This window comes from Bubalus bubalis, chromosome 13, assembly GCF_019923935.1.
Source record: "Bubalus bubalis isolate 160015118507 breed Murrah chromosome 13, NDDB_SH_1, whole genome shotgun sequence".
NCBI lineage: Eukaryota > Metazoa > Chordata > Mammalia > Artiodactyla > Bovidae > Bubalus > Bubalus bubalis.
In genome coordinates this window covers 50,254,644-50,280,130 of record NC_059169.1, presented here as the reverse complement: position 1 = coordinate 50,280,130, position 25,487 = coordinate 50,254,644, and the positions used below count along the sequence as shown (strand labels likewise).

General features: G+C 34.7%; 1 protein-coding gene across 4 annotated transcripts in view; it reads right to left on the bottom strand.

Moving 5' to 3' along the window:
* Positions 1-901: 901 nt before the first annotated feature.
* PCDH9 (protocadherin 9) overlaps positions 902-25,487 on the bottom strand; it is a 1,142,043-nt gene continuing 1,117,457 nt past the window's right edge. For all 4 annotated transcript variants that reach the window (XM_025263175.3, XM_025263179.3, XM_025263178.3 and 1 more), the window contains one exon: positions 902-3,068. In XM_025263175.3, coding sequence (XP_025118960.1) covers positions 2,695-3,068 — 374 coding nt within the window. In that variant the 3' untranslated portion in view covers positions 902-2,694. The remainder of the gene's footprint in view (positions 3,069-25,487) is intronic.

The following is a 25,487-nucleotide window of genomic DNA, read 5'->3' as shown; positions in this document are numbered from 1 at the left end:
TACTGGACAAATCTGGCGTTCAGAGAAAAGGAGTTAGGTTCTCCACACAGACACTGGCCCAAGTAAATATCTTTACCTCTATGTCACTATCTCCTGAGCCTTATTTTAAAACTCTTCAAAAGCTGTAGAGGAAGAGTCAGACCTGTTTACTTGCTCTAAAACTCTGATCCAGCTGCTCTGTGATGAATATAAACACATGGCATATGTGTGAATGTGTCTTATTATCCTCGGCAGTTTCTGGGTCCATTTTGCTAATCTGAAAGAAATATAGATGAATCTTTGGCTGTTGTTTCAAGGTCTTAATCCCTGAATAATCCTCTGCCAAAAATGAAATATTTGGGAGTTTGTATCATGAAATCTTATTAAAGATACTAAGAGACAAGAAGATCACCTCACTAACTAACCAGTGTTACCTGCCCAGTTTCTGACTTGAGATTTCACTTTGATGAAACTTGTATGAAACTTGATTAGAAAATGAACTAACTTTTCTTATGAATTTCATAAGAAAATGATTTAATAGATCATTGGGAGAAGCTGTGGCTCAGATGGTAAAGCATCTGCCTACAATGGGGGAGAATGGGGTTCAATCCCTGGGTTGGGAAGATCTCCTGGAGAAGGAAATGGCAACCCACTCCAGTATTCTTTCCTGGAAAATCCCATGGATGGAAGAGCCTAGTAGGCTACGGTCCATGGGGTTGCAAAGAGTCGGACATGACTGAGCAACTTTCTTCTTCTTCTTCTAGGAGAATTTAACTCTAACTTGGACCATATATTCAGAACATAAGTATTAAACCACTAACTAATTTTACAATTAAAATTTAGTTTTATCAACATATATTTATCTAACAATTAGAGTAGAAATCATCACTTTGGATTTTGAACAAGAATTAACACACTACAGTCAGGAATTCAGAACATTTATTGCAAGAGCTGAATAATTGTAAATAACGTAGAACTGGCAAAGCAGTAACAAGGATAATTGTTTAGATATTTATTCTGTCAAAGTCTTCAAACACCCCTCACAAACCGACAAATATGTACTTCAAGAAGTAATGCACCCCTACCCATTATTTTCCATTATACTGTGGAAAAAATGTGAATTGCTATTTACAAAGTAATTTTATTTTTGGTAAGAACAAATTATCTATCAGATTAGCAAACCATTTTTTTTTATTTTATTTTATTTTTTTTAACTTTTAAGCTGATGTTGAACCGTGGCATTAAGATAACTTTCACTTCTTTCAGTAAAAACATTTTGTTGCATGCTATTTATTTGTTTAAATCATCTGTCATGCCTTAACAAAAACCTCCTAAGAATGTTCGAATTTGGATTTGTTTGCACGTGCAACTGAGATCTTATTAACATTAGTTGTCACTCTGTTGGTTTGACCTAAGTGACGAGATGCTGGTACCTGCCAGGCATTGACCAACTATGATAACAAACAGTTAAACAGCAATAATTAGAGATTTATCCCTTAATATCCCCCAACTAGCCTACCTGGAGAATGTTCTGTTACATCATGAAGGCACAACACATTAAATATTTTGTGGCTATGGTCTAACACTTGTGTTACAACAACATTATTATATATGAGGATCAACACAAACTGCCATTTCAACAAAGTTGTAGACACACATTTGCCCAATTGAAACTATTTTAATATTAATTTTTCTTTAATATATGCTAATTTAATATATTAATTCTGCATGAGTGACAAGCACAGGATATTACTTCACTTTCTGAAAGATAACACTTTCCCATTAGTATCTCATTTAATGCTATTAAATAAGTGATTTTGCTTTTGCCTACTTTGAAAATAAGGATGTCAAGAAAACAGGTTCTGAATTTTCAAGCTTTTGAAGAAGTTCTTTTATATATGAAGTTTTCATTTTTATCTTTATTTTTTTAGAATTCCAGCAACATAAGCTATCATAAAAGAAGCAAGATTCCAGAACCTTTTCTTTAAACACAAGTATTTGAGATCTTTTGAACAATGTGTGTCAGGACAGACTACTAACGCAGAAACACCTCACTAAAAGAAACAACAAAAATAACAACAAAGAGGCAAACAAAAAAAGAAAGAAGCAACCATAAAACACAGAATTATGCTACAACATTTTTAGGTGAACGATATAAGTACACAAAGTTGTTAATAATAACTTGCTTCTATTTACAAATACTTTAACACTGATTGACTTACAAGTGTCCACTAATGTTGTTAACAGCACAATAGGTTTAATGCTTATCTTTTAAGTTTTGTTTGAAGTATAATGTCAAGTATAGCAGTCTCAGCACAGATCAATGACAAAAAGAGCACAATTTTTCTAACTGGATATGTCTTTCAGTCACTCTAATCCATGGAACTTCCTTACTCTCCAAATGCATATTCTATTATTCATAGCAGCAGTCCAGGGTCAAAATAAAATGCAATTTAAAAAAAGATATTTGCACAATGGAGATACTTCTGGAAAGTTTAATCAATCCTAGTAAATAAGATCATATGGCTAGTAAAACTATCTTCTCTCTTATATGATAAAACATTGTATCCTCCATGGTGCCAACACAAAATTATGGGTATCCCTGCTCTAAGGGGCATAGTTGTAGAGATCTATTGAATACATAAAGCTCTGACACACACGGTATTAGCATGTCTATTTAGATTAAAGTCCTTAGGTCCCATATGGCCTTTTTTTTTAGAGTTGGTGCTCCTTAGGACTCTCAATAGCACCTCCTGCTTGCTTATAAGACTTCAGATTTGCCAAAGGAATGTCTGTCATGTGGCTGCCATTGTTGAAATGGCCTTCAGTGGAGACATACTGCTTACGGTCATTGAACTGGTTCCTGTTGCTATCTTCTTTCCAGGCTCTGGTCAGGGTGTGCCCATTCACAAGCTTGTCCTTCTTGATCCATTCTTTTTGGGGTGCAAAGGTTGAGAGAGGAGATTTAGGGTGTTGATATGGACCCAAGCCAGGAGGCATCCAGCAATTATCAGAGTGACCCAAAACCAAGCACTCTTGAGTGCACATCTCTGTAGCTTCAGCTAATCCTCGGGGGCCCAGAGGCCCATCTGCAGAGGACAAGAGACAGAGAAAATAAGGAAAGAGAGTGGTTAGAGTTTTCATTTTAAATTATATCCTTAGAGAAAAACTGCACTGGTGATCTTATTTTCTCATGAAAATCTATTAAGTTAAGCAATTCATAGATATGATTCCCCATCCTTTTTTTCCACTTTTTAATTTTTGCAATGTTGTGTTGGTTTCTGCCATACAACAATGCAAATTAGCCATAATTATACACACATAATTATGTGTATAATTATCCCCTCTCCCCCTCTCCCCTCTCTTCCCTCCTTGCCCTCCCCCCATCCCATCCCTCCAGGCCATCACAGAGTGCAGACTGTAATCCCTGTGCTGCACAGTAGCTTCTCACCAGCTATCCATCTCACATCTGATAGTGTATATATGTTGATGCTACTTTCTCCATCTGTCCCACTCTCTCCCTCCACCACTGTGTCCACAAGTCTATTCTCTAGATTTGCATCTCCATTCCCTCCTTGAAAATAGGTTCATCAATACCTTTTTCTAGATTCCATATATATGCATTAATTCACTATATTTTTCTCTTTCTGACTGACTTCACTCTGTGTAACAGGCTATAGGTTCATCCACTTCATTAAAACTGAAATTCATTCTTTTTTATGGCTGAGTAATATCCTATCCTTTTAAGAATTACATAGAAGGAATAAAATTCCTTGTTTTGGAGGTAAGAATTACTCTTTCCCTTAAGCTGTTTTATATTTAGAGATACAGACAGATCAAAAAATAAGTAGATAGATATGGGTAAACAGATATACCCATGATATATCATTTCAGATCAACTTTTTCTATGACATATGTATTATTATCGATTCATGTCCTAATTCTCAATAAAAACTCATATTCATGAGAAATAATGAAATTTACAAAATTTTATGTACAATGCCAGAAGATGTTAATTAAAAACTCCAAGAATACAAAAAGTGTTACTTGAAATATAATATTAAAAGTAAATACTGTGAATAATCAAAATGATCTTCCATGTAAACATATATGTTAATATGAAATTCATTAAAATAACTTTGCAACATTCTTTCTTAATTTAAGTAATAATTTTAAAGAACATTTTAACTAATGTATACTACTAAAGACACATCTGGTTGACTTCAAGCATTGTGAAATCCAAGTAAATAAAGATTCCATGTGGTTCCTTCTAAGCTTAACCTATTTTCTTGATTTATAAATGTATCAAATAACCCAAATTTCACTAGGGTGAAAGTCTAGCTAGGTTGCAAATTGGAATGCATAGAGTGTAATATTCAAAGAGAAAAAAGTCATCATAGATATTTCTCTCTCTCTTTTTTTTTTTTTTACCAGAAGGCAATCTAAAACATTTTAACCATGATTTTGAAAGTAAACTATTCTCTGATTATGTAAAGAGAAAATCAGTTTTGTACTGAAAAACAGTAAGTGTCAAATGATTAAGGTTCAAATGGTTAAGGGTTAAGTTGGGTTTTTTGTCGTCGTGTTTTCTTTCCCATGATTAAACAGTCAAGTGATAAGTGATAGCTTAAAAATTAGGAATTGATTTTACAAATGAGGTTAAGTATCAGATAGGTAAGAATGCTTGAGGCATAAAACATTTTCAAAAGCTAAGAGTCATCAGAATAGAAATGTAGAAGAAAACATCCCTGCAAGTTTGCCTACTCAACAATTAAAAGAGCCAACAGTTGGAATGCAGGTCTCTGCTAAAATCCAAGTTAGCATTACTAAAATTTTTAAGTGCCCAATAATTGTGGAATATTTATATTCATATCTATTTGTCTTAATAATATTCTAGTTATTTCTTTCATGTTAAAAAAAAAACCTGCTGAGAAAGGTAACTGTTGTTGGCAAATACCTGACCTCCACACACAGACAGCATCAGAACGGACACTGGATGTGAAAAGCGGAAAAAAAAAAAAAAAAAAGTGCTTAAAATGTACCCTTAATGAGATTTTAGTCTATTTTGAAATCTGAAGTCTGCTCTTTAGAATAACAGTAAACTTCCTTCCCATGTGATCCATAGTCCCATCCCCTCAAAAGTAAATAGTTTTATTTTTAAGACATATGTTCATTACTTAAAACTATTTCTCTCACAAACTTTCAGTGATCACTTATTCACTAGGATATTTAATTTAACCTGCTCTATGAGCCTTTCTGAAACTCCAATACTTTGGCCACCTCATGCAAAGAATTGACTCATTGGAAAAGAGCCTGATGCTGGGAGGGATTTGGGGGCAGGAGGAGAAGGGGATGACAGAGGATGAGATGGCTGGATGGCATCACCAACTTGATGGACATGAGTATGAATAGACTCCGGGAGTTGGTGATGGACAGGGAGGCCTGGCGTGCTGTGATTCATGGGGTCACCAAGGGTCGGACACGACTGAGCGACTAAACTGAACTGAACTGATGAGCCTTTCTCTGTCCTCTGAATATTGCCCACACTTTAAAATTTCAAACTAATTTCTCCCTTATAGGTTCGCTTTGGTTTATTCAGTGACTCTGTATCCACAAAGCTAACACATTTTGATTTTGTTCAAACTAATCCGCTCCCCTTCCATCAGAATCACAGGCCTAGAAAATGCTTTTGTCTGGCTTGTTTTCATTTAATTACTGACTCTATCAAGGGGCAGTTTGCTTCCCATGTACCACAGCAAGCTTCCCTAACTTTGCTAATCCATATCTTGTAGGCACTGGGAAGATTTCCACAGATCTTCCCCTATAAATGCATAACAAATTCCCTAATTGAACCCACTCAACTTTTATATTATGACATTTTTGTCTTTTGTCTTTAGGGTCTGTACACTCATGAGTATACATTTTTATTTTTGTTTTCTCTCAACTAGATTTAAAATCCATTCATGAAAAAAAAGGAATGATCTATTTTCTGATTCTTCATGGTGTTAAACAATAGCAATGATTTATGCACAATGTTAATTGTTAATTAAATTTTTATGAGGTTGAAAATGTTCTAAGAAATTATTAAAGATATCCTCCACTTAAAAGGCAGAATTTAAGCAATCAGAATATGCTGATTTCACAAATATCATACCAAAAGCTTCCTCAACAACAAATCTCTTCACCTTAGCAATACTTGTGACAGTTAATAAGTGAATTATTTAACTTCTCTGTTAAATATGTTCACTCCTTTCTAGACATCAATGGAGATAATCACAAGTTTGATATATAATATATCTTTAGGTCTATCAATCAATTCTTAACTTTTACTATTCCAGAATCATTAGTACATTTTTCTTTTCTTGTTAATAGCTCCAAAGTTGGGGGTAGGATTATTAGCTATCTTAGAAATATCAATAGCATCAAGATTTTATTACTCTATAAAAAGAGAGTATGAAAGATTATTTTTTAAATAGTCTTATCCAATATACACTACTATCTTATTAAATTGAGAGTATTACCCAAGAATTGAGAACACTGCGTGTGTGTGTGTGTGTGTTGTGTGGACCTGAAATCTTCAGCACTGAGTGACACATTTTAACAAAAATAGTGTGCATTGTTTTTCAGAACTGATAACATTTATTTATTCCATTATTATTTACTGAGCATGTACTATATGCTGACACTGTGACAGGCACTGGGAATATAGCAGTTAACAAAGCAGATGTCAACACTGTCCCCATGGAACTGTGCGTCTATCCTGGGAAACAAATAATTGCCTTAAAAGCAGCGAACCAAGAGACCAAAAAAGGGTGTCGTTGGGAAGGAGATAGGATTTAAGGAGGCTTGTCTCTTCACAAGGCAATAGGGGTACTTTGTTCCAAGTTATAGAATTTCTACATTTTTCTGAAATTTCTTACAGATAACTGATAATTTTAAGACATTTACAGTTAACATTTGCATGTACTATACAAAATCTTTAACTTACAAAAATATTTTTCCATTAAATAGTGTTAATTGCTCTTTGAAAAATATATGTGATTCATTCTTGTAAATAAATTTGAAAGCTTCTGATGAAGTCTGTAAATAAATTTACAGAAGTTCTGTAAATTCTTAGGTCAGTCTTTTAGGTATCTGCTTTACAAAATTTAAAGATTCGTCAAAAAGTGGGACACAACACAATGATGGCAATTGCATGAGAGCCAGGTTTTGTTACCTATAGCCCTAAAAAAGAAAGGCCACCAGGCAGGGCCCCATGGAGGGTTGTACCAAGAACAGCATAAAAATAAGCTAGAATTGTAGTGGACAGTTTATGTATTGCCAAACAGAGTGGGAGGAGCTAGGTTCCGAGCACCCTCTGTGGATTGACTGATTTGAATAATTTTTCAGGTTCTAGGGCACAGAGGCTGTCTCAAGTTATCTGACAACCTGACCTTTCTGGCAGTTAGGGTGTGTCCTTCATGACCTACAAGTGTGAGAGCTCTAGAAGGGAAGTGGTGGAATATGAATTAACTCAGAAAGGGAAAGTGACCAACCAGGATCTAACTGTCGTCTGTCTGTATAGAGATTTACCTATCTATCTATACAACCTCATTACAACAGTTTGCTCATATAATTGAGCTCCGTTGTTGGAAAATTTACTTTGCTTATTTTCTGGCAAGTTTCTATTTTAGGACCTGACATTAAATATGGAAAATTTTACTCTTTTTATTTTGACCTATGTATAATTTCCAATGGTTGCCTGAAACACACACACACAATATGGGTTTTATCTTGAGAAATAGCAATTTTTTTGAGAAATAGCTTCCAAGTTTTCTTCCATAAAGTCTGTGTCATGAATTGGTAGAAAAAATAAAAACATTTTTATCATGAATTATTAAAGAGAACACAGTCATTCTACTGATTTCCTAAATATCCTGGTCCTTTAAAAGTTTATAATCTGAAGCATCTTAAACATTAAATAGTTTCCAGTTAATTTTTCTCATTTTTAGAACCACTTACTGAATTGTTTTACATTTTTAAAAAAGAGAAAGACATTCTTCATAAAGCATTAATATTTAATGTTGTTATTTTCAAAATATAATTGAAAATAATTCATGATTCTCCATCAAATATATAGCATTTAAAATATCAGGGTTTCTTTGCTAATACTGCAAAACCTATATGCACTGAAATATTATCCTTTATCATTGACATATAATTATTTTTAATGTCATCACTATAAGAGGTTGTCTTAATTGATGAATAATTGTATTTATTTTTCATAATTCCCTCAACAAGTGTTTATTGAATAACTAACATGTATAACATGTATCAGAAATGTGCTGGATTCTTAATAAATTTTGAAATTGTGTGTGTACATGTGTGCATGTGCATGCATATGTGCATTATGCTTCCCTACTTCTCCAAATTTTTCATAAATTTTTGATGTCCTATTTCTGTCATGTTATACAATATCTACTTAGAATTCAGATCAGGATTGAAAACTGCTTATAAATACTTTCCATAATTTCAGCCTTATACTAATTACTTCCGTTCTATTTTTAAAAAGTATTTAAAAAACCCATCATGATTTTTTTAACACTGAAATATTTATTGATTTGAAAAAAAAAAGCTAAATTACTTTTCCCCTCTCACAAATGCAATCTTTGAGTTTGGTTATCTTTCTTGGTTTTTGAATGTCTAAAGACACAAATGTTGATAAAACTGTCCAAGCCATCTGTCTCTGCATTTAAATGCTGAAAGCAAAAATGAAAGCACATGAAAAGCTTCTTGAAAGTCATCTCAGTTAATGTTTATATCAGGTCTCAATGAATTTCCCTCTCCATCTTTGGCCAAATTCACCTTCCTGCTCAAACCCAAAAAAAAAACAAAACAAATAAAAAAAAAACCAGCAACCTGTTTATGATTTAGGCATCAACAGCTGTCATAGAGCTGCTTGAATTGCTGACTTTTAATGTGCAGGTTCAAAATGTGAAACTACCCAATTTGATGGATCTCCAGCTATACTTCAATGGCAGCATACTTGAATGAGCTTTGATCTCATTTTGTTATACCCAGAAGCAGAACTGTTACTTCATTGATTAACTCACTGCTGTAATTAACAAGTGCCTTCTGGCCTGGTGTCCACCTGCTTTTCGACCTGATGATTTGAAACCCTTTCTTTCCAAAGATCGAAACTGATAAACTGACATGTAAAAAAATCATGAGAACTTTCATATTTCTCATTAGATTTCAAACTATATGACAGTTTGGACTTCTACATTAATAAATTTTCCTTAGAATTTTTTCCAATTGGGTAAAATAAGACTAAACAGACTGCCAAAATTGAATTGTAAAATAGATGTCATTTTTATATCATTTTGGTTCAAATTCATCACATCTCACTCAATTTTTGTCTCATTCAAATTTTATTATAGAAAAATACCTCTTTCATGCAAAACGTATCTGATTGTCATGTTATAATGGCCTTTTTGTGGTTAGACCATATATCATTATTTTTATGCCAAACAACTGTTAAGTTCCAGTTTTACTGTATTGTCCTCAGAAAAAGTACCTTAAAAGGTAGCAAGATGTAGTACGCAAAGAGTTGTGCACCACTAAACATATTAGAGTGGAAGATGTATCCACTGACTTGAACTTGCTGAAGCAGTTTACCTGATCTCTAGGCCTAGTGATAAAATTCCTTGTTTTAATAAAATTTCTGGTTTAGAGTAGGTTTTTATCCTATTACTTTGCTTTGTACTTGCTATTGATTTACTGAGAAGAATCTTAGTTATTATACTTGCTCCTTTCCTTACTCAACTTCCTATAAAAAGTTTTAGGGAAATAAAAATTCTCACCTACTACACTACTAGGTAACTTTAGTATCTCTAAGAGACCAACATAAAAAAACTTAGTATTTTTACTATCTCATTTTCACCCTCAGTTTATTTCTAATTCTTTTACATTTTTGTGAGATAAGATGCAGTGGTGATAACAATTTTTTATCATGGATTACCCTGAGTAGAAAGCTAAGTCACTTGATGGGGCCTCCTACTATCTCCACACACTACTGATGAGTTTCAGATATGAATCAAATGGATTAATTTGCTTCCAGTCTAAAAATGGTCAAAGTTAATTTTGAATATGAGAGTTGACATGAAAACAGAGGAATCTGCTCAGCATTGCTCATAATCCCTTATGATCCCTTATATGATCTCTATTTTAGATCACATTATCCTATATCCAATTGATAATTTAAAATCAATATTACATGGGAATAGATACGAGTTATTACTCTGCCCAGAGAAACAATCAAGGGGTACAAATTTCAATACCATATAAACTCAGATTTGCATATAAAATAGTATAGCATAGTTATGTGGACAGTCTAAATCCAAAAATAAATCTGGCAAATTTGATTATGCCTATGGGAAAAATATTTTTCATTCATTCCCTGAATAATTTTTGTTTGATCTCATTAGGTTCAAGAGATTCTTGCATACAATATCTAAATTCAGAACTAGTTCACAAATCTCAGGTCAGGCGATCATCATAACTCAGGCCAACAGAAATAGATTTGAGCCCCAGTAAAACAATGAATGGACAGGGCAGACCAGCGTGCTGCAGTCCATGGGGTTGCAAAGAGTTGGGCAGGACTGAGTGACTTTACTGAACTGAACTGAAAACAATGAATTAGTATAAACTTTGTGAAATTAATTTTAGATTCACTATTTCCTAGTTTCTCATCTAAAAATTGAGAGTCAAAGATTAAAGTTTGATGCATGACATCTACCAGCCTTTTATTCCTTTGTTAAATATCACTGTGGTTTGTCATAGATAATCACATTTTCAGTGTTATTTTCATTTTACTAATGAAAAGTCCAAGATAGAGCAAAGAAATTATAAATCAACTGTTCCTGTAGTGTATTACTTACATCATATTAAGTCCTGGAATGTGAAAGTATGATTGGAACAAGTATTTATATTTATCAACCTAAGTAAAAGCTATAATCTAACTTTTAGTTAATAGCTCAAGTTTAAACTCAAAATTGTGACATCATCTACAGTCACCTTGAGAAACAAATACAGAAATCTCATACCAGCAGGATCTGACAAAACCTTTGGTTAACAAGTAAACAAGGATTAAATGTTTTACACGTTCTGTTCCTCATACAGATTTTTTTCCTTGGTCACAGATGAAAAGTCAACATTTGTGGATGGAGTCAGTCCAAATGCAATAACACATGGCCAGCCTGAGCAGCAGATTCTCTGCCAGAGAGGATATTGCTATTTGGACAGACTTTATAGCTCACAAAGAATGGAGAGTGCCTCCTTATAAATCTTTCGCTTTCTACAGCATGGCTTGAATATCAGGTCCCTTTTTTTTTCTCATCTGCTAAAGCTAATGGCTGTAAAGAAAATACTTCGATAATTTTATTGATTCACCATTCACATTAGATGTTGCAATCAATGAAATGACAATAGTCTAAGGTTACTGATTATTTAAATTAATTCAAATTTTTACCCAATTGCATGGTATGCAGTAGCTTATTTATGTTATTGCAAACTGTATCTTCTTTCTCCTATAGTTCACTATTTCTTTTTCTCATATTTGATGTCTTTCCTTTTACAAAGTTATTCATATACTGATATTTCCTGAATTACTGTTCATTTCCTACAATCTGTATAACTTCTCAAAAAACCACAGTAAATCTTATTTGATATACAACACGTTTTTAGGAGCAAATCTCAGGTATGAAGAAATGAAGTAATTCATACAGATGAATTTCAGGCTGAGATTCAAGTTTAAAAAGAAGCAATTTATATAATCTTACCTCCTCTTAAAAAACTCTCAGGTACTTGTCTGAATCCAGACCAGTAGTACATAATACTGTGAAGTAATTTATCTCCACACATTTTCCACGCTCTCATATTTCAGGTGTATTTAATTAGAATGAAAAAACTGGTGAAGTTTGTTTTTATTTCCCCAGTTCTCTGATAATTTTCACCTGGGACCCTTAAATGCAGCCTTGTTCCCTCCTGAGTGTCTGGGTAGACATTCTACTTCTCCTGATCTCCAAAGGGTGTAGAGACCCACCCTTGGTTATTTTAAGCAATGGGAAATTTGTGAAAAACATTTTGGTAAATTGTTAAACATTTAAAGACTTCACAAATTTTATATTTTAAAAACTGTCTGAAAGATTTTCTTTTTTTAAAAAATAGAATAAGCTATCCCATGTGATCTGTAGGGATGTGTCTGTGGGTGTGTGTGTTTACACATAGATTTTACCATAACTTTGAATTAATAGATTGTAGATCAGTACTTCTCAAATGTTAATATGCATATGAACCACCTGGAGAAAATGTAAAAATGCAGAATCAGATTCAGTAAATCTGGGATCCTAAGTTCCTTCATTTCTTAGGATCTCTCAAATGCTGTTACTTCAAGGCCCTCTCTTGGAGATGCAAGCATATTGAGTACTTATCTATCTCCATGGGATACTTTCCCAGTGTTCTACACAATTTAAAGTTCTCAAATATGTGCTTGAATCGGAGTTAGCTGGAGGGCTTATCATATAAATTGCCTGGCCATAACCAGTAATTTTCCTTTTATACATTTAAGGTGGAGCCTTGAACTTTCTGTTTTAACAAGTTCCCTGGTGCTGTTATACTTTCCTGATTTCTCCAAGCCATCACTAGCCTCTGTGTTTCAGTTCCATTTGATGACACTATAGCTTTTTCCAGATCCAGCTCAGTGTTCTTTATCTACATTCAAAGTGAAATTACATCACTATGCAGTCTTATAAATCGTGTGTGTGTGTGTGTGTGTGTGTGTGTATATATATATATATATATATATTAGCAATTCCCCAACTTACATTTTCAGCCCCATTATCATTCTCTTGTGGCAATATCAACATATCTGACTCATGGCTCCTCAGCATCATTTATATTTCTAATTAGCATTTCCAATTAATGTAATTCTTTCTTTTTTTCCCCAAACATGCTACTCTTCCTGAAATTACCATTCTTGTGTATGGCACACCAATCACCTGCTTGCTCCATTCAGAAACAAACAAACAAAAAAGGAGTCAGACTTGGCACCTGAGAGACAGAAATCTAAGTTTCTCCAACCTAATTCCTGGGACCAGAAACATACAATATCACACAAGTGGTAATGTTAAATTATATGATTGCTACATACTGAAGGTTTCTGTCTGGCAAATTCATATGTTGAAACCAACATGATGGCATTTGGAGGAGGGATCTTTGGGAAAGGATCAGGTTTAGATGAAGTCATAAGGCTGAAGTTCTTGTGATGAAATTAGTGCCCTTATAAAAAGAGACCAGAGAACTAGATCATTTACTCTCTCTCTCTCTCTCTGCCATGTACAGCAAGAAAGGCACTGTTTGCCAACTAGGAAGGGGGATCTCCTCAGACACCAATTTTGCCTGTACCTTAATCTTCGTCCTCCCAGCCTTCTAAATTGTGATAAATAAATGTTCCCTGTTAAAGCGAGTCTATGATATTCTGTTAAAGCAGCTTGTACTAAGACAATGGCAAAAGGGGATTTGCAGATATAATAAGGACACTCATCAACAAATAAAGTTGATTATTAGTTAAGAAACTAAACTATATTTGTTTAACTAAAATAATCACCTCAACTCTTGAAAATCAGGGAGATTTCTTTAGCTATTGGAGAAAGAAACTCAGATTCAAAGTACAAGAAAGACTCATTATGTCACTGGAATATTTGAAGATGGTAAGGACCACGTGAAAAGGACTGGAGAGCAGCTTTTAATTGCTGAGAGAAACCCCAGCTGGGCAGTCATCAGGACAACAGGGATCTCAGTCCTACAACCATAGGAACAGGATTCTGCCAACAGTCTGTGTGAGTTAGAAAATTGGATTCTTTCTCAGAGCCTCAAGAGAATAGTCCAGTACAGTTGATAACTTGATTTTAGCCTGTGAGACCCTATCTATGGCAAGCACACTTGGACTCCTGAGATAATAAATGGCTGGAAACTGAGATGATAAATTTTTGTTGCTATAACTAAATGGTGGTGATTGTAACTCATAAATAGACTACTAATATAATGTCTGTCTCTTACTCAAGATACACACAGTCAATCAGCAAGTTTTTCAGCCTACCTCCATCCCTAAAAACTCACCACCGCAAGTTACTATTATTTCCTAGCTGGATTCCCTTTTTCACTTTGTGACATTCTATGCTCTGATCCTTAATTAGAGCCATGTATATCACCAACTGGATGGACACGAGTTTGAGTGAACTCCAGGAGTTGGTGATGGACAGGGAGGCCTGGCGTTCTGTGATTTATGGGGTCACAAGGACTCAGACACAACTGAGCGACTGAACTGAACTGAACTGATATATAGTTATTAGTAAATAGGTAGTATATTCTTATTAGTTTTCTTTTGCTGCTACAACAAATTATCACAAACTTTGTGACTTAAAAGAACATCATCTCTTACACTGTTGGTGGGAATGCAAACTAGTACAGCCACTATGGAGAACAGTGTGGAGATTCCTTAAAAAACTGGAAATAGACATGCCTTATGATCCAGCAATCCCACTGCTGGGCATGCACACTGAAAAAACCAGAAGGGAAAGAGACACGAGTACCCCAATGTTCATCGCAGCACTGTTTATAATAGCCAGGACATGGAAGCAACCTAGATGTCCATCAGCAGATGAATGGATAAGAAAGCTGTGGTACATATACACAATGGAGTATTATTCAGCCATTAAAAAGAATACATTTGAATCAGTTCTAATGAGGTGGATGAAACTGGAGCCTATTATACAGAGTGAAGTAAGCCAGAAAGAAAAACACCAATACAGTATACTAACGCATATATATGGAATTTAGAAAGATGGTAACAATAACCCTGTGTACGAGACAGCAAAAGAGACACTGATGTATAGAACAGTCTTATGGACTCTGTGGGAGAGGGAGAGGGTGGGAAGATTTGGGAGAATGGCATTGAAACATGTAAAATATCATGTATGAAATGAGATGCCAGTCCAGGTTCGATGCACGATACTGGATGCTTGGGGCTGGTGCACTGGGACGACCCAGAGGGATGGAATGGGGAGGGAGGAGGGAGGAGGGTTCAGGATGGGGAACACATGTAAACCTGTGGCGGATTCATTTTGATATTTGGCAAATCTAATACAGTTATGTAAAGTTTAAAAATAAAATAAAATTAAAAAAAAAAAAAAGAACATCATCTTATAGTTTTGGAAGTCAAAATTCTGAAAATACATTTCACTGGATTGAAGTCAAGGTGTTAACCAGGCTGCTTCATCCTGGAAACTCTGAGGGAAAAATCCATCTCCTTCCTTTCTTCAGCTTCTAGATGTTGTCTATATTTAATAGTTTCTGGGTCTTTCTCCATATTCAAAGCACATACTCCAAGTATCCATTTCTGTTATCACATTACCTTCTCTAACTCCTCCTGCACCCCTCTTTAAGGACTGTTATGATTACACCCTGCCTATGTAGCTAATCCAGAATAATCACATCTCAAAATCCTTAATTTAATCACATATTCAAAGTCTCTTTTGTGATGTAAGATCGCACAGTTGCATGTTTGGGGATGAGGATGTGGGTATATTTGGGGGTTATTCAGCCTAACACAGTATTTAATGCGAACATTTTGGCTTCCAAGGACATCAGAATACAAGTCATATTCCTTTCCATGGCTCAGAGTCCCATAATATCTGGCTCCTGCCCAACTCTCTGATTCATATCAGTACTCCCTCAGCCACTTTCTCTCCTCAACTCCACCTTACTCCCTCTGCTCAGCTATACTAACTCTCTTGCTGTGGCTGAAATACATCAAGACTAATGAGGTCTCAGGACCTTCAGATTTGCTATTATTTGTGTCTGGACTATTCTTCTTATAGGCCTCACTTCATTTATTTGTTTAGTCAAATTTGATTTTTCATACATTTTCTGATCACCTTATAAAAAATAATATCCTTTGCTCATTCAGTCTCTATTCCTTTGCCCAACTGCATTTTTTATGAAAAACACTACTTATTACCTTTCACCGTCTATTTATTTGTTCACAGTCTAGCTTTAACACTAGAATGGAAACCCCACAAAGCCAGGTAATTTGCTTTTAGGTAACTCTCTACTCAACACCTTTACAATGGCCTGTCATACTGTAGATTATTACTAGATAGATTTTTGAAAGAAAAGAATACATTAAATTTCTTCTGAACCCCAAATCAGTGAACTAACATAAAAGTATATGTAAAACAGTTTTTGACAAGTCATTTAAATCAGAAAATAGTTAATAATCAAATTGGTTTACTTTTACTTAAGAAACATTGCTAAGAGTACACAGCATAAACTTTCACCAAGATAATATTTTGAATGTCTAAATGGTATTAATAAGTGCAAAATTGCTGCACTTATGTGTCACCTTTTTTGAGTCAATGCAAGTGGAATGCCCCAAAGTGAAACATAATTAGATTGCTACCTATATCCCACTGAACTGCTTAATCATGTCATAAAATTCATAATTCCTCTCACTGAGCTCTTTAGATGTTTTCTAAAGTCTAGATTCACAGAATATGTAACAGAACAATTCTCTAAAGCCTGAAGATACCAAAGTAACTTATTAGCAATTATTCTGTAGCAGAGTTCCAATGAGATGCAGATAAGTATGCAGGATTTTGCCCTTTGTTACAGGTATGTTTAGGTAAATGGGAGGGTATTTAGAAAAAAAAAATTAAGTTGATTAGGGATTGTATTAAAATCCTAAAAGTAGCTTAGACTCAATAAATATATGGCTTACAACTATTGAGGGATGAAATTACTTTTCACAAATTTTAGAGGAAAGTGTGATTTTAAAAGAGGCTAATATGCCACATTAGATTACACGTAGAATAGCATGGTGAAATCCATTGCTTAAATTTAGTTGTACATAAAGAAAAGCTATTCTAAAATGAGAAGCATAATGTTATATTTTGAAAGAATTTCCTAAGGGGACTGTTGAAAATGCCATTACTTCATTATTGAAAATGGCTTGTATAATGGAGTATTGTGGAGAGAAATCTTGCCCACTCGGGATAATGCATAGGATTACTCATTCCAAACTAAATGTATGTTTATCTCTGAATGCACATTGAAAATCCAGAGAAATTACTTCATTAATATAGGTCTTTGAAAGATAGATTTCGCTATTAAAATAATGAATATAATGTGAATTTTATAACATCTATATAAATTTGTCTGAGATTTCCTGCAGTATTTTCTTTTATGCCTATTGCCAATCAGAGATCATAATTTTCTGAAGATAGAAGACAAGTTACAGTTCTTTAGTATTTCACTATTTTACTGGTAGTTGACCATATGCCCCAACTATTCAATGCATATAAAGTTGTCATACTTATCATCAAAAATATAATTTTGTGATAATTTTATGAGATATGAATCATTTATCATTTTTCTGAAACAGAACAATTTTTTTGAAATATCAATGCACAGTCACATTTAATCAACAATATTTAAAATTTTCTCAAGATTTAGTTGATGTTTGCATGCAAAATTTTAGGAAAACCAGTACTACTCTCAAAATAAAGCTTTTTAGTGAATGTAAGAAAACAAAATAAGGGAAAGGCACTGTAACTCATTTTGTATCTGGGAGATACAAAATAGAATTTTGTATCTGGGAGAAAAATTCATGACATGAAAATTTGACCTGAGAGCTTTTTTTTTTTCCCACTCTGGGTTATTTCAATAACTTCTTTGGGGGAGTATGGCTAATCATATGTGCTTCCTATCTAGATCTGCTATCCCTTTACAATTAACTATGTATTTTTATTATCTTCCAATCTGTCTCATCAAAATGAACCATCTCTTGGGCATAATTGGTGGTTTCCTACTCTGATAAGCTCATTAATCTTACAACGTTATTGACCAAAATGCTAATTGTTATCCTTTAGAAGGATAAAGAATATCTACACTTCAGTAAGAGCCTTACAGAGCCACTTCAATCCATACATATGAATATTTGAAACATGATGGCAGAAGAATGTGATTTTGCGATAGAGGTGGCTTTGAGGCATCCATCAAATCACAATGTGAAAGTGTGTTTCCCCATAAACTGGCATAGCTTGGGTATCTTTCAGGCACCAAAGGAATGGCACTCAAAAGGGTTAACTGAAAAATGTTTGATGAAGGAGGACTCTGTTTAGTGTGGGCTCAGAAAGTAAGCTATAAAAAAGTAGTGAGAGAAGCCAAGACCTGAAAATGTAGGAAAATATTACCATTCCTAGGCCTAAAGAGGTAAGGAAAGGGGCAGGGGCAATATGCTTAGAATCTAAAAATAACTGGAAAATTTATTCAGGAAATCACAAAGTGAATAGACAAGGTAACTTGTAAAATAGGAGCAAATGTTGGAAACTTTTTTGTTTTTGCAAATCACCAGATATAAATCTAGTAAATATCCTTTGAGATAACCTTCAAAGTGGAATTCAAACTTTAAAGACCTAAGTGATCGAAACACAATTTTGAAATCTTTTATGGTCATCTACCACTAAATGAGAAATGCATGATTAATTTGGAAACTACAGTTTCTATTAACTATTATAATATGTAAGCCAATTATTAGGATAATGTCATAATATAATTTAAAAATTCAGAGCAGTCTTGTGAGTTGATGGAAAGAGAGCAAGAATGAATGGAATATTTCATTGTCTTTTTAATATTTCAGCAAAAATTCCTTAAATGCTACTCTTTATATACTCACCAAGAGTCACATTCTATATATATATATATAGATATAGATATAGATATAGATCATTGCAAGATAACTAACCTAGCATAACTTCATTGGAAAGAAAAATTATTAGTAAATTTATAGATTACATGTCTGTGTCTGTTTTACTTTATGCAGTAAAGTACAGTTAAAATACATGATTCCAGTTTAGAGTTCTTGAGGTGGGCTCTGTGCCTCAGTCTACCACATCACTAAAAATCACAAGACAGCTGGCCCTGGTCGAATATTATCAATACTGCTTAGAATGTCAGTTTGTTTCTCTCTAATAGAAGTGAGCTGCACAGTGAATCTTTACTTTTTAATCTAGATGACAGTCAAAGGTTTTGAGATCTGTGAACCTTTGGCAAGATTTATAATGTTAAGTTGTCATCTAAAACAATTGGTATGGCTTTGGTTCAAAATTAGTCAGTAAGAGTATTTTTTATCTGGCTGAAGTAACCCCAGAATGTTCTCCCTTTCAGCATAGAATGTAAACAGAACTCTAACAAACAGCATATTTCACAACCATATTATTGCTAATAAATTACTTGCAGCTACTACTTGGGGAATGCCTATGTATATGTATCCATCTATCTATCCATAAGCACTCTATCTTAGTTACAGTTACCAAATTGACAGTCCATTATTTTAGTTAATATAATTATATTATATAGGTCTTAACTATATTCTCCAAGCCTCTTTTTACTGAAAGATGACACAGACTGAAAAATATATTATTGGATTAAACAGATGATTTAAGATCACAGAGATTTGAGCATCCTCAATTTAAGCAGTGCTACTGAACCAAATTTCTTCCTCTTTCAGAGCATTATTCATTAAATCCAAGGCATTGCTAGAATCTTCCCAAGAGATCCAGTGGTTAAGACTCTCTGCTTCCAGTGCAGGGGGTTGCAGGTTTTATCCCTGGTGGGGGAACTAAGATCCTATACACCTCACCAAAGGAGGGGTGAAAAAAAAATTGCTTCCTTGTAATTACTCTTACAGCTCTTACAATGTATTGTCTTGTCAGCTGAATATGCCACATACACTTTATGCAAAGCTTAAAACATATACCTTGCATTGCTACATGATCATGCCTGATTGGCTCCTGAAGGAAGCTATAAATACATACTGATGATTATAAACTGCTCTTCAAATACTGTGACATCAAGTTGAAGAAAGTCACAAGTATAAACTAGGAGATGTGCGAGGATCTTCCTCAGCTGCAGGGTTTTAATTTGCAATTAGATTTTTATGCTTGTGATAAAGTAAAGATTCAGTGATTTAAAAGAAAAAAAAAAACCTGCTTGTTTCAGAGGGTGACAGAATGATATTCTAATTAATTTTAGAAAGATAACTAGAAATGGAAACTATGAAATATATTTTTCTTGCATAAAAATGTTATGAAATTGGTATCCAGGTGCATGATCATGGGTGAAGGTCAACATAACACTGTCAATGTATTTATATTCATATAAATTATTGTTGGTTAATGGTCATCAATGCTATTTTAGGAACTAATGCTGTTTGAAAGTAGCTGGCTGGCTGCCAATCCCAGAGCCCTTTGAATCTCTAGGATGATCAGGTCAACACTACTAATAAAACTGAAGGCTGTTTTCATTTGTTTCTTTAATTTAAATGGTTACTATAGATACACAGGTTGTGTCCATAAATATACAGAGCATTTGCTTTTTCTTAACTTGTTCTAATTGCTGATGACAAGATAAGCAATTTCTATTTGTGTTTTATGAATTCTTCTAAGACTTGAAATTGCTAGGTTTTTTCTTTTTTTCTTTTTTCTTATTGGCTACTTAATGCTTCTTCACTGTAGCTCACTGTGGTTCACTTTTCTTTCTTATTATTCTTTCTTTGTTTATTTACTAGCTCACAGTGTCTTTTGCACCTAGCTACAGCACCAGCAGACTAAAAATGTGCTTAGGCTTATGATATTACTGCCTCATTGACTATTATTAAGCCTAAATAATAAAGGAAACTGATAAAATGACCCAAAGTACATTAACAAGGTCATATACTGTATTTTTAGGGAACATGGATGGTGTGACTATTATCATTACTTGGAATTGATATTAAATTGATGTCACATTATCTTTGCTGTTTTTCTGAAACGCATGCTGGATTTTTCTTTTTTCTTTCTTTCTTTCCATGAAAATACATTCCAGAGCCATAGTATTCAAGTACCTAACAAAATGTACCAAATGCATGGAGAGAAGCCAAGCCATTCCATTCTCTCTGGTTATCTTAATGACAGATATAAATTAACCTTTGATCATTTTGACTGGGAAGATCAATATTGATTGTGAAAATGGCCGCAACTCAGTTTTTCTACACAGAAACTGCCCGAGTGTTTAAACGTATGAATCAAAACTCTGACACAGTCAGATTCAACTTGAGTAGCAGCACTTAGTGAGGTTAGGGATTGAAAGACAGACTGGATTTAAGGTAAGCTGGCAATTTACTTCTGTTTATGATTTACCACCTTAAGCCAACACATGTTTTTTTGAGCCATCTGCTTCCTTCATATGATTAGAGAACAAGGCACAGGCCATATTTCCCATACTTATTCAACAGCAGACTTGGTGGTGACTGCATGGATACTGTCCTTATGAATTCAAGAACTTGTATTTTCGGCTAGGAATGTGTGTTATATGAACGTTGGAAAGGATGTACTTTAGTAACCAATAACATGAAGTTTTCTGAAGTAGATCCAGTGATTTTACAATTAGTACTTACTGGACATTTTAATTTCATTTGCATATGCACATATGTTCATTCTTAATTTAGCTAGCTGTATGAAAAAGCCCTATATATTTACTGTCCAAATTGATTACATAATTTATGAGTTGTTAAAGCTGCCTGGCTCTTTTCCTTTATTAAAAAACATTCTTTCCAATCATACTTAACAGGAAAACTACTCCACTGTGATTTATGATATTATGAGTTTCCATTTTGAAAAGCAAAAATATAGTTTTAACAGAACTATTAAGTAAGATCAAGATGAAAAGAATTACTGCATTTCTAAACATTAACATATCCAATGTCTCTCTTTCTTGAAAAGAATATCAGTGCAGATATTAATTATGATATATAGAATGACTCATCAAGACACCTAAAACCTTGATCTTCATCCCCTCTGGTTCTCTGTTGGGTATGATGAATAGTTTGTATAGGAAAATTAAGAAGTGGTTTTCTGTCATGTTAAATGAGAGTCTTCACAACCTTCCATTCAATATCTTCCCAAAGCATTTGACTTTATTTCAGAAATTAACTTTAGGAAAGGAGCTATTATAAAAAATTATTTGAGAGGGAGTGATCAATGCAAAGAAATAGAGGAAAGCAACAGAATGGGAAAGACTAGAGATCTCTTCAAGAAAATTAGAGAAACAAAGGGAACATTTCATGCAAAGATGGTCACAGTAAAGGACAGAAATGGTATGGACCTAACAGAAGTGGAAGAGATTAAGAACAGGTGGAAACAATACACAGAACTATACAAGAAAGATCTTCATAACCCAAATAACCACGGTGGTGTGATCACTCATCTAGAGCCAGACATCCTGGAATGCGAAGTTAAGTGGGCCTTAGGAAACATCACTATGAACAAAGCTAGTGGACCTGATGGAATTCCAGTTGAGCCATTTCAAATCTGAAAAGATGATGATGTGAAAGTGCTGCACTCAATATGCTAGCAAATTCGTAAAACTCAGCAGTGGCCACAGGATTGCAAAAGGTTAGTTTTCATTCCAAACCCAAAGAAGGGCAATGCCAAAGAATGTTCAAACTACAGCACAATTGCACTCATCTCACATGTTAACAAATTCATGCTCAACATTCTTCAAGACAGACCTCAACAGTTTGTGAACTGTGAACTTCCAGACATTCAAGCTGGCTTTAGAAAAGGCAGAGGAACCAGAGATCAAATTTCCAACATCCACTGGATCATCAAAAAAGCAAGAGACTTCCAGAAAAACATCTATTTCTGCTTTATTGACTACGCCAAAGCCTTTGACTGTGTGGATCAGAGCAAACTGTGGAAAATTCTGAAAGAGATGGGAATACCAGACCACCTGACCCACCTCTTGAGAAACCTATATGCAGGTCAAGAAGTGACAGTTAGAACTGGACACGGAACAACAGACTGGTTCCAAATCAGGAAAGGAGTACGTCAAGACTGTATATTGTCACCCTGCTTATTTAACTTCTATGCAGAGTACATTATGCAAAATGCTGGGCTGGATGAAACACAAACTGAAATCAAGATTGCCAGGTGAAATATCAGTAATCTCAGATATGCAGATGACACTGCTCTTATTCCAGAAAGTGAATAAAAATTAAAGAGCCTCTTGATGAGTGAAAGAGGAGAGTGAAAAAGTTGGTTTAAAGCTCAACATTCAGAAAACTAAGATCATGGCATCCAGGCCCATCACTTCATGGCAAATAGATGAGGAAATAGTGACAGATTCTGTTTTTTGGGGCTCCAAAATCACTGCAGATGGTGATTGCAGCCATGAAATTAAAAGACGCTTTCTTCTAGGAAGAAAAGCTATGACCAACCTAGACATCATATTAAAAAGCAGAGACATTACTTTGCCAACAAAGGTCCATCTAGTCAAAGCTATGGTTTTTCCAGTAGTCATGTATGGATGTGAGAGTTGGATCATAAAGAAAGCTGAACATTGAAGAATTGATGCTTTTGAACTGTGGTGTTGGAGAAAACTCTTGAGAGTCCCTTGGACTGCAAGGAAATCCAACCAGTCAATCCTAAAGGAAATCAGTCCTAAATGTTCATTGGAAAGACTGATGCTGAAGCTGAGACTCCAATTCTTTGTTCATTTGATGCAAAGAACTGACTCATTGGAAAAGACCCTCATGCTGGGCAAGATTGAAGACAGTAGGAGCAGGGGATAACAAAGGATTAGATGGTTGGATGGTATCACTGACTCAATGGACATGAGTTTGAGCAAGCTCCAGGAATTGGTGATGGACTGGGAAGCCTGGCGTGCTGTAGTCCATGGGGTTGCAAAGTGTCAGGCATGACTGAGTGTCTGAACTTAACTTAACTGTACTTTAATGAGTTACTTATTCTTGAACTTGGTGGATGAATTTATTAAGAAACAATTCCTGAACAGTGAGTCATTTAGAGGCACTAGCAGAAAACTAAACTGTGTATATGTGTAGACAAATATTCCAAATCATATTGATATGCAAATGATAAAATTTTAAAAAACCAGTGAATCATTGTGCTTGATTTTGTTTTAAGGAATTGAAGAGTTTTGCTCCTTGACTTTTCTCATAATTTGAATTATTGATTCTAAAGCATAGATTTTAAAAGCAGTGTAAATAAAATATAATTTTTATTTTAAGTGTTCTTATTTGCTCTGTTTGGCTTTAGAACTTATATTTTTGGAAACTATTGTGGCATAACATCTTAAGTAGATTTTAAAGTGAGTGTTTAAGGCAAAATTCAGATATAACCAGAGCTACTCTTGACATTCACTCAGCGTGTCAAGTTGCTCAATTATAAGATACACAAGGGAATGGCAGACAGGCAATCATGTCACCCACAGGAATTTACTCTGGGGCTTCTTCTCACTCTACCAGGAGGAATGAGTGGCAGAATCACCTGGACTGTTTCAACCCTTCTTCTCTCCTCTCTGTTTCACTATCTTTGTCTAGCAAATGTGTGAAGTTGTATCATTCACAAGCACATACATATATATGATGGGACTTTAAAAGAGTGGTTACTTTTTGGGTGCACCTCTGCTCTAGCTCCTACTGCCTTTCTTTTTATTTTTCCTAAAGAAAGACAAGAAAGGAGCGACTTGAGTAGCTCAGTTCACTTCAGTCACTCAGTCATGTCTGACTCTTTGTGACCCCATGAACCATAGAATGCTAGGCCTCCCTGTCCATCACCAACTCCCGGAGTTTACCCAAACTCATGTCCATTGAGTTGGTGATGCCATCCAACCATCTCATCCTCTCTGTCCCCTTCTCCTGCCCTCAATCTTTCCCAGCATCAGGGTCTTTTCAAATGAGTCAGCTCTTTGCATAAGGTGGCCAAAGTATTGAAGCTTCAGCTTCAACAACTTGAGTAGAGTACTGTACATTAGAGCAGGGAACTATGATAGACCACACGAAACATGTGAGGCAGGCCTTTTCTTTGGCCATCTGAGAGAATAGTGCTCAGGCTGACATGTACTGTCTCCCTTCACTATCCTGCCATGTTCTCCTTTTCACAAGATGGAAAAAGGTAGATATACAAGAGAGTGTTGTTAAGACTAGTTGTTTCAGAAATACTAGTTGTCCAAGAGAGACAATAGAGAGCACTTCCTTCATTCCCATGACTTTCAATGTATAAGATGGGCTCAGAGAGGCAAAGTGACTTGCCAATACTCACACAGCTCCCTTGTATTGGGGCAGGGTTTAGTGTTTCCAATTCCAAAACCATGTTGCATGCTGCCGTTTCTCTCTTGCTGACAGAGGACATTAATTTTAGGTTAATGATGGTAATTAAAGCAAACATGACCAGAGTGAAATAAAACTATATGTACCCATTAGCATATTCTAAAGTTCAGGTGTAGTCACTGGAAATTCTGTGTAATGAAAACATTTGAAAAGGTAGAATAATAGACTGGACAAGGATGACAGGGAAAGAACTAATTGCAAGGTGAAGTGTTCTAGAAAGTTTACTTCCTAATCAAATAGAACA